Genomic DNA, 10,683 nt, shown 5'->3' on the forward strand with positions numbered 1-10,683 from the left:
AAGAAGAGGAAGGAGGCTGGTTTCAGCCCTGCTGACCAGCCAAGAACGGGGCAACAGATGGGAAGGAGGGGCAGTGAGAGGCACTAGGTCCTGGGCCTGAGGAGTTCCATGTGACCAAGAAACGTATGCTCCTCTCAGGCAGTTTCCCCAGGGTGGAATTCAGAGCACGCGCTCTCTAGGGAGCCCCTCACCCTCAGAGACCATTGGTCCCCAGCCAGGACGCAGCAGAATGACGAATCCTTCAAACAACTAGTGGCCCCACTCTAGCCCTCAGGGTATGTGAGGTCTGGGGATGAGAAAGATACAGCAATTACAGGACATGGTCACTGTCTGATAAGATCTCAGGGTGCCAGGCACGGAATGTGGCAGCAGGACAGGGAAGAGCAGATGACCTCCTGCCTGTGGCTCTGCTTGCAGGGTATTTGGGTAGAGGAGCAGGGTGGGTGGGACAGCCTGGAAGGGAATCTGGGCTGGTGAGTAGGGTATGGCAGGTGGAGCTCTGAGGCAGAGAAGGTGGATGGAGGTGGGGGGGTGGGAGTTATTCCTGAGGCCATCCACCTAGCACTCCCAGAAGGGGCAGGGTGGGTGGGGCCTGGAGCAGGATGCATTCCGCCCTCTCCTCAGGCTGGGACCTTCCTCTCAAGTCCAAGTCTGACTTCCTTATGAGAGGAAGTGCTGTATGAGTGCTCCCGTCCATCTGTAAGGAGAGGCCAGGGAAATGCCCAACCCCACTCCCAAGGATCTGCTGGAGGCCTCGGAGACACAGCTTCAAGACTCTGTCTGGAGTCCTGGGTCGAGGATACTCATCTCCCCGCCCAAGGCCTCAGCAGTAGGATGATTCCCAATTCTGCGGATGACTGGTGGTGACAGTGTCATTGATTGGGGTGACTACGGTCACCGATCCCCCACATTCGCTCCCTTTGCTGCCTTGCTTTTTACTGACCTCACTCCCAACTCCCAACTCTCTTCTTGCTCTGGAACTTGGCTTGTAGCAAACAATCCCCCACCTCCTCATCCTCTCCCCTAATGCACCCTTCCTCCAGGCCAGAAGGCAGGGGGCTCTCCATGGGACCCTGCCCCCTCTCTCCAGGGTCTCCCCAGGGTTCTGACACCCCTCTGTCCAGGGTCTCCCCAGGACATGCCACACACTTCATTCCCGTTCTTGGCCTCCTCCTCTCAGCTGCCCTCATTGCAGGGCATTCGAGGGCCAAGCAGGCAGACCTGGCTCAAAGCTCCCCAACTATTTATTTATTTATTTATTTTTTGCGGTACGCAGGCCTCTCACTGCTGTGGCCTCTCCCATTGCGGAGCACAGACTCCGGATGCACAGGCTCAGTGGCCATGGCTCACGGGCCCAGCTGCTCTGCGGCATGTGGGATCTTCCCGGACCGGGGCACGAACCCGTGTCCCCTGCATCGGCAGGCAGACTCTCAACCACTGCGCCACCAGGGAAGCCCAAAGCTCCCCAACTTTAGAAACCTTTACATCTCTGATGCTTCACCTACACCCAGGTCAGCCCCAGAAACTCCTCCACTCAGTGGGCGCATATCACAAACACCCCACTCTCTTGTAACTGTCCTGAAGCTCTTCACTGCCCTCCTCCCACTCGCCATAACTCTATCTCCCCGCACCGCCAATCCTTTGTGACTTTACTTCCTTGTCTGCTCAGCCTAGACCTGATCCTCCAAGCCTCAGCTCCACCACTCCCATGCTCCTGTCTCAGCTACCCAGAAGCCCCACGAGAGGCCAGCCTGACCAACTGTAGAGAGAAAATCACACTGCCCTGCTCGTGGCCCTTGGAGCCACCTGGCAGCCTTCAGCATGCCTCGCGGCACCCGCTCCTGGTCCCCACACTAGCCAACAGCTTCACATCTCCCACTCTCCTTGAGAACCCGGTGTCACACAAGAAGCATCCTCTCCTGTCTGACCCTGGCCCTTGATCTGCACCCCCACCCTTGGTCCTGGATCTGTTAGACAGGCCCCCAACCCCAGCACCCAACACTCCCCTTGAGCTAAGCCTTTCCTCCTTTCCTTCCCAGCCAAGCTCCCGGGGAGAGCAGGCTGTATGTCTCCCCCCTCGCCCTTCACGCCTGGCTGCCAGACCTAACAGACACCTTTGAGCCCTTATCTCCCTGAATCACACAGAGCTGACCCAACTGCTCTCAGCTCTCCTCTCCCCAGGCCTCCAGAAACCCCTTCTGTCTGTCTCCTTGCCTCTCTGGCTGCTGCTGCTCCTGTCCCTGTCCCTCAAATGTCCCTTTTGCAGAAATCCATCTTCTTTTCAGCCAAGAATTCTCAGTTCCCATACCTCCAACTGCTTTCCTGAAGTCTCCCCACCTTCACACACTCCATGCGACTCCAACGTAGCTCAGCTCTGACTCCCAACCCGCTCTGCCCCAGCTCTCCACCTGAAACCCTTTCACGCCCACCGCCCCACCCCCACTCCTTTCAGGATTTGGCCCTACCTGCCCTCCAGGTAGGGCAGCTTCAGGAGTTTGACAGTGGGAAGGGGGAAAGGCAGGACACACCTGTTCTTCCTCCTCTCGGGCCAGTCTGCTTCAAGCCTCCTTCAAGCCTCGGCCCAAATGCCCCCTCCTTCACCAGCCTTTCTAGACTCCTGACCTCAAAGGCAGGACTGAGGGCCACCTCCCCACACTCCACCCCTCCTTGTCCAAGTCTTTTTGAACTTGGCAGGCCTCTGTGATGAGCTGCTTATGAATCAAGCTCTTCTACTCTACTGTGACTTTGAGCCCAGGTGTCTCACACCATGTACTCAGTGTACCCAGGAAGGAGGAAGCAAGAGAAGAAAACAGATGGAGACTCAGGAAAATCCCAAACCACTTGGGCCCAAGAGGGAAATTTAACTCTAAATAGCAGGGGCCATTTGCCAACTTGTTTGTTCTAGGCGTGTGTCCTTCCCAGCAAACATCTTCACATGATGAGAAGGCAGGCTGGGCTCCGCCTCAGCTCTGAAGCAGCACTGGGATTTTTCAAATGCTAATGGAAACTGGCATTCCACAGTGACTGCCAGGCTGCCAGTTACCCGGAACCTGATAGTGGGCCCTTTGCTGATGGCACATAATGGAGGGCACGTGCCAGGTATAAAGGGGCATAACCATTAAGGAAGCATTAGTCACAGCACCGCAGGCCAGTTGGCTAGCCCATCTACTGCCGCTGGTCAGAAGTTCAAATGCAGGTCTTACCAGCGGCAACTGAGCCTATGGATGGGACCCGAGCAGGTCAGAGTCCTAACTGTATTAGCCACTCGAAAGGTTTCCTGCAGGGACTCGGGGACTTCCCTGGCGGTCTAGTGGTTAAGACTTGGCACTGGGACTTCCCTGGTGGCGCAGTGGGTAAGAATCTGCCTGCCAATGCGGACTGGGGATACGGGTTTGATCCTTGGTCCGGGAAGGTCCCACATGCCACAGAGCAGCTAAGCCTGTGCGCCACAACTACTGAGCCCATGCACTGCCAACTACTGAAGCCTGCGCGCTCTAGGGCCCGAGCGCTGCAAATACTGAAGCCTGTACCTAGAGCCTGTGCTCTGCAACAAAGAGAAGCCACTGCAATGAGAAGCCTGCGCACCACAATAAGGAGCAGCCCCCGCTCACTGCTGGTTTGGTCCACCCACAAGCAGGGACTGGGGTTGCAAGGGGGCTCTGCTAATTCAAGGTCTTTATCTTCTGAGTTCAAAAGGTCCTCCCAACAACAGCCCCCAAGGGCATAGGAGAAACCAACTAGCTACACAGAATGAGAAGCAGAGGGAGAAAACCCAGCTGTCAGAAGCTAGAAATTTGACTGGTCTGAATTCTAAGCAAGGTGCCTGTGATAGGTGTGCCTCGGAAGGCTGGGCACATGGCAGGCTCTCAGCAAGTATCTTTAGGCCTGACAACAGAGCTGGGCTGGGAGGGAATCTTGCAGGTTTAATCATTTTAGTAGGCATTCAAGACAGTTCCTGAACGCCAGTGTATCAAGTGCTGGAATATGAAGATGCAAGGCCCAGTCCTAGCTCTCAATGAGCTTCTGGATGTGGGGACATGGTGTATTGACCATGCCAACTCAGGAGCAGATGCTATGAGAGAAAAGCACAAGGTGTCTGGGCCCCCAGCCTACAAGAAAAGAGGGGTCTGGAAGGACTCCCTAGCCAGCACCTGCCTGGCCTAGATCCTGAAGGCTGAGGAGGCCTTTGTCCAGGAAGCAGCAGAAACAGCATGTGAACAGGACAGGGCCTTGGAGAGCATAGCTGTTTAGAGCCAGTGAGTGTCATTCATGGCTCAATTCAAAGACAGTTCTACAGCCCAGCTCCACGGGCTCTAAGAAGCCAAAGGGCCCAAGACAGAGGCCTGGGGTTCACCAGGCTGCCAAGGAAGGACAGTGCTTCTGTGTGCTGGGAGGTGGGGAGGGGATGGCCCAGGAAGGCAGGGAAAGAAACCAGAGGCAAGTGGAGTTAACGTATACCCCTGGATCCTTTGAAGGCCCACAGGTTTAGGAAGATAGGAAGGCAGGAATGACCCTTGCTGAAAAATGAATTACAGGTGATAATTAGGGAATGAGGACAAACTGACTCAAGGAAAGGCTGAAGGGACAGAAGCCAGGGAAGCTTTTGGTAGGACACAGGTAATGAGCTACATTTAGAATGCTACACAGTGGAAGGGCTTTTATTGGTAACAGAATCACCCATCGGTAATCAATTGGTACCCAATTAAAATTGTGTAACAATTAGGCGGACACACAGTTTCAGGTTATGCGAAACAGGCCAAGCCATGTGTAGTGGCTTCTCAATGGCCTGTAAGAGGAGAGTGCAGGCTGGGCAGGATGGAGGGAGAAACCATGACCGCGCACACGTGAGCCCTGCCAGCAGCTCCTTGGGCAATACCCAGGGGAGATGGATAAGGTCCCACAGTCAGGCAAGGGACCATAACTGCACAAGATAGAAGGAGAGCTTGTTGCACGTACCCCTAAGTGAGCAGGTTCCCTAAGAGACAAAGATAACTGCTAACAGCACTTATCCAGAGGCCGGGACAGCCCTGGGGGCCATGCGCCTCCTTTGGGTAAAGAGGAACTCCTTTTGCCTTTCCTCACCTTCTCCCGTGCGGCCCCTCAGCATGTGGGAAAGATTACGGAGGGGGCACTATACACTTGGCCTCTGTATCTTCAAGAGTCTTTCCAAAGTCCCACCTGCTGCTAATGCTGATGCACTACACAGAAACTGGGGTCCTGGAAGGAGAGCGACAGGACCCAGAGAATTCTGCGACCTTGGATCTATCTCTGTGTCTGAGAAGGCTTTTTTTCAGAGATCTAATTGTGAGAATGCCCTGAGAGGACCAACTGTCGGGCTGGAGGGGAATGAGGTCCTTTGAGATGAGTGACAATCTGGAAGTTTCCCAAAAGGCAAATAAACACACATGTGACAGGAAGCCTCGGGAATCAATCATGTGATTTTGCACCTTTAGTATCTTACATTTTGCTGTTTAACCAACAAACAGGGGCTCTAGGACAGAAATAAAAAGCCCACTATCCTGCCCCCATCCCCCCAAAAGGCAAGAGATCATTGATTTTTGTTACCTTATCTACTCTGCTCTACAGACATGAAACATCAGGCATCTCCAAGGTTCAGTCTTCTTTTTCTCACTCCACACCACCCCACTCCCTGGCTTCAGTGCCACACAGGAAGTAGTACCCAGAACACTTTTGTGTTTGCTCTCCTTGGCTCCAGACCAATCTCTATCCAGGAATTCTTACCGACCCTCAGCTCAACATCTCCACACCTCAAGTCATCACCCACTCCCAGGCCTGTCCCTTCCAGCACACTCTGTGTGGCACAGCCTTACCAGCTGCCAGTCACCCAACCTTGGAATGTTCCCTAAGTCCTCCTTTATCCCTGGTCCTTCCCATCCCTGCAGCCGCTTGTCTCAAGGTCTTGCTCTCTTTTCTGTCCCCACTGCCCTTCCTTGGTGCTGGGCCTTTTGTCCCGCCAGGTATATCCCCGTGTTCTGTTAACCGCCCTCAGTGCAGGACTTCACCAACCCACCCTGGCCACCACTGCCTGGTCACCCATGAGGGCACAATCTGACCAGTCACTCACAAATCCAAGATCCCTTAGCGGCTCCCCACCACTCTCAGGGTAAAATGCAAACTCGGGACTGGTACTCAAGGCCTCTCCTGACTGCCACCAGCCTAGCTCCTTAACTTAATCTTCCTCTCCTCACCCCAACACGGGAGCTACCCACTGCCCTTCTTCCAACAGCTGGTGGGTGGGAGCTGTATTCCTGTACTTCACACACCGTCCCTTGGCCTGGAAGTCTCATTCCCTCATGTGGTCCTGCCACTCCCATTCGTTCTTCAAAAAAAAAAAAAAAAAATTTTTTTTTTTTTTTTTTTTGATCACACCGTGAGGCTTGTGGGATCTTAGTTCCCTGACCAGGGATTGAACCCACGCCCTCGGCAATGAGAGCGTGGAGCCTTAACCACTGGACCGCCAGGGAACTCCCCATTCTTCAAAATTTAATTCGAGCCATTCTCAGGAGCCCCCACTAAAGGCCAGCTGGACTCCACCCCTCTGTGCCCATAGCAAGCTCCGTCTGCCTCTGTGAGAGCGCCGACCGCAGTGCCACAGTTCACTGGCCCGTCTCCTCACTGTACCCTAAGCTCTTCAAGGGCACAGGCTCACTCAACTTTGTAGCCACAGAATACCAGGCACAAGTCCTCATCATGTGAAGTATGATTTGGATGAACTTGCACTGAAAGAATAACAAAAATCATCAAATAGTGAATTTAGGTTGGTCCTTAGTGAAAAGCCCAAGGTGTTGTTTCTCTGATATTATCTCCATTTGGAAAGTGACACTTGAAACAGCCACTGAAACTGCTGCTTCGAGTTGAAAAGGCCTCTTTTCTTCCCTGCACAGAGTTGTCATAACAGAGAAGCTATGCTCAAACAGGTAAAACATTGAACAGGGTAAATATTAAGTGCTTTTTTATAACCTGCTTCATTGTCCTTATGTACTTCAAACCAGAAACAATCTAAAAGCAAACACTTAAATATGTCTTCTGAGATTGGCTCAGACTGTAATGAGAATTAGGCGCAACACTGCATGCCCAAGGTCACCTGGCCTGCTGACAGTCCTGGCAGGTGTGGTCAGCGACAGCTAGCATGGCTCACCAGCAGGTGAACTTGCAAATTCAGGGGGTGAATTTTGTTATTATGAAAAACCTGTCTAGATTACTAGATTACTTCTACATCCCCTGAAGGTCACCCTTCATCCAGATGAAAACCACTGCATTAGTTTTAGCACCTTGGTTCATTTCAACAACCATTCAGGGAGAACCCCTGGCCCATTCCATATGAGGCAATGGGGGAGCAAAGATGAATGTGACGTGGCTCCAGCCCTGTTCATAGGGAGAGATGAGCTTCTAAACAGAGCACTCGCTACTGGATAAGTACTTTTCATACAGGCTTTACCTGAGAAGACTAAACGAGGACCAATCTTCAGGATAAAAGGATGCATATGTGGGGGTTGTACCACTGGCTAGAAATGGAAACTGTAAAACCTCTGCGAGTTTTCTTGATCTTTTCTTACCTGGGTTTGTTTCTCCAACCCTGTATCCCTTAAAAAGAAAAAACCAGCACACCTGTCTTCAAGGCAATTAAGTAAATGTTTACAGGTGGCTACTGTGTACTGGGGCTAGAAAGTGAAGATGGAGCGGTGCCCTCGGCCTCAAGTGGAATAAACCGCTGTATCTGATGAATAATGGGATTTTTTTCCCCCTGTAATTGCCTAGATGTTCCTGCAGATCTGGGAGAAAACACACACAGAACTAAGGAAAACCACCTTCAAGTCCTTCTACTGGCCCTGGAAAGGCAGGCAAGCTCACTAGGAATAAGCAGCTAGGTAAAGACCTCAACACCAGCATCACAACCACAGCCACATCGGCCACCAGGTCTGTACCTCCCAGGCACATCGCTATCTTAACAGCTGACCTGCGCCTCCGCACTGCCCAGGTGGTCTTCAGCCTCTGGCCTTTAGTGTCAGCCCAGCAAGTGGTAATCCAGGAAGCCCACCACACCACTCGTCTGTTCTCTACCGAGTAAGGCCACCAGCGCCCTTGCCAGAAGAGGACCTTGACCGAGTGCAGCCCATCCCCGACCTCCAGCTGTGCTTACTCAAGGCTCAGAGAGCACAGCGCCTAGGGGCCCCCGACCTCCAGCTGTGCTTACTCAAGGCTCAGAGAGCACAGCGCCCAGGGGCCCTGTGGAAACGCTTCCGTCCCCAGCACAGCCTGGCGAACAGCTGCCGCCTGGCACAGCGGCCACCCCAGGAGGCACCCGCCGGACAGGACTCAGAGGCTGGGTAAGATACCTAGGCGGCAGGTGGGCGGCGTGTAATCCTGGGGCAAGCGTAGGACCAGGACGGGAGCAGCTGCAGGTCTTCGAAGACAGAACGTTATCAGAGAATCTGTTGCAATTTCGAGTCTAGAAGAGGATTTCCTACCCCGCAGAGACCGAAAGCGCCCGAGGAAGGAGTGACACAGAGCCAGCTCTTCCCACCGCCGCCTCGCCCGAAGCCGGCCGGAGAGCCGACAGCGCCTGGTGAGGGGCGCCGGCGCGACGCCCGGGGTCGGTGTCCCGCGGGGCCGAGGTCGGCTCCAGACCCACGTCGCATCCTGCCCGGCACTCGGGCCGCGGGGCAGAGCCGGCGGCGGCGGGCAGTGCCCGGCGGACGGTCGCGGGCCCCGGGCACGCGGGCTGCGGAACCGCCACCCGCAACGCGGCAGGCCCCCGGGCCCCGCTCGTACGGAGGCCCGGCAGCCAAGCCCCCACGCCCCCTCCGTCAGCACGCCCGGGACGCGGTGACAGTCGGCCACCCGACCCCGCGGCCCCCGCTCCGGGCCGTCACGCCCCCGCCCACCCCGTTGCGCACCTACCACCGCCCGCCGCGCTGGCCGAGAACCCACCTCCCGGCGCCGCGCCGCGCCGCACCGCGCCGCTTTCTCCTCAGCTAGCTGAGCTCCCGCGCGTCGGCCTTTTTGCGCACGCGCGCACGCGGCCCCGCCCCCGCCGAGACGCGCCGCCGGCTGCCCACCCGCGGCGCCCGCGGGTCTCTGGGGCAGCGGGCTCCGGGCATGCGCGCTGACGCCCCGAGGCGAGGCGGCAGGAGCATGCGCCGGCTCAGCACGGGTCCCGATGAGAGGCGAGGGGCGCGCGCGAGTGGGCGGGTGGCTGCCAGACCCAGCTGTGGGCAACGCTGGGGCATCGGGGGTCGGCAGGGGTGCCCGCCGGAGTCGCTGCCGCGCCGGGTTACGCGTAGACCTGGGAACGCGCGCCCGCGTGGGCACTACGTCCGGTCCCGAGCGGGCGGAGGAGTGCATGGGGGGGCCTCCGGGTGGGACCTGGGTGGAGGAGTCCTGAGGCCGAGGCCGAGAGAGACAGCCAGGCGGAGACAAGAGACAGGGACACAAGGGGGCAAAAAAGAGGCTGAACACAGCGGGGGACAGGGACACGGATGCCCAGCCGGCAGAGACAGGACAGGCAGAGGTGACCTGCGGGACAGACGGGAACCAGAGGCCGCAATCCTCGTTGGGGGAGGAGTCATAGCGCCCTCTGCGTGTCCTGACAGGGGGCAGGGGAGCCAGTGTCACCGAGCTCCATGGGGGTCCACAGGCGTCTGTGGTAGCCACAGTGCCTCTTGGGGAGTCAGGGCGCTCTCTGGCGGATCACAGAGTCCGGGGGCGGGTGGAGTCTCAGCGGCCCTTGGGGTATTCGCAGATCTCTATGCGTCCTGGCATCAGAAGGGGGTTCATAACTATTTGAGGGGGGTGTCAGTGCCTTTCAGGAAGGTGGGAACGCTGAGGGACCACGACATCACGGGGGGCTGTGTCACGGAGGCCCTTGAGGTGTTCGCAGAGCCTCTAAGTATTCGGCCCCACAGGGGGTTCACAGCCCTCTGGGGGTATCGTGGTGTCCCTTTGAGGAGGCAGATTGAAGGTGGGGGGGCCAAGGGGTCCTTTGGATGACAGCTGCTCCAGGGGGCCTCAAAGCAGCTCTCTGGGGCTATCACATCCCTCTGTGTTGGGGCGGGGGTGTCCCTGCGTCCGTCATACCCCCTCCTGGGCAGGAGCTCGAGGTACCGAGGGAGGCGCAGGGCAGTGTCGGGGCGGGGGGCCCAGATGGCAACGCGCGCGACGCGAGCAAAGACTTCTCGGCAGGCGGATGCACTGGATGAACGTGTGCCTTGATGTGTGAGAAGCGCCCCGCCCGGCCCCCGCCCGGCCCGCGGGCTCAGGCCGCCCCGCAGCGCCCCCGCCGCTCGCGCCTCTGCAGCCTCCGAAGGCGCCTCGTCCACGCATCCCGCCAGGGCAACACGAGGCTCCCGCGGGCGGCGCTGAGCCCGGGCCCCCGGCCCTCGGGACCCCCGGCCGCGCCCCCCGGTCCGCCCCCCAGCAGCAGGTAGCGGCGGTCGGGTAGTAGGCGCGGGCAGCCGCAGGCGGCGTCCCGCGCAGGCACCCACAGTGCGCTGCTCCCGCGCCGCGCGCGCTCCTCGCCGCTCCGGAACACGGCGAGCACGGCCACCGGGAAGCGCGTCCAGGAGCCGCGCGCCTCGCCGCGCGCGCGCACCGCCACCTGCACCGCTGCGGGGGAGGCGAGAGGGGGCGGGGTCAGGCGGGGCGGGGCCCGGAGGGGGCGGG

At 57.5% G+C, this 10,683-nt stretch overlaps 1 protein-coding gene across 1 annotated transcript in view; it reads right to left on the reverse strand.

Annotated features, from left to right (window-relative positions):
• Positions 1-10,276: 10,276 nt before the first annotated feature.
• The window catches only part of NTN3 (netrin 3), a 6,794-nt gene continuing 6,387 nt past the window's right edge, over positions 10,277-10,683 (reverse strand). The window contains exon 7 of the mRNA XM_007453528.1: positions 10,277-10,626. Coding sequence (XP_007453590.1) covers positions 10,277-10,626 — 350 coding nt within the window. The remainder of the gene's footprint in view (positions 10,627-10,683) is intronic.

This window comes from Lipotes vexillifer, unplaced genomic scaffold (assembly GCF_000442215.2).
Source record: "Lipotes vexillifer unplaced genomic scaffold, Lipotes_vexillifer_v1.1 scaffold914, whole genome shotgun sequence".
NCBI classification, from domain to species: domain Eukaryota; kingdom Metazoa; phylum Chordata; class Mammalia; order Artiodactyla; family Lipotidae; genus Lipotes; species Lipotes vexillifer.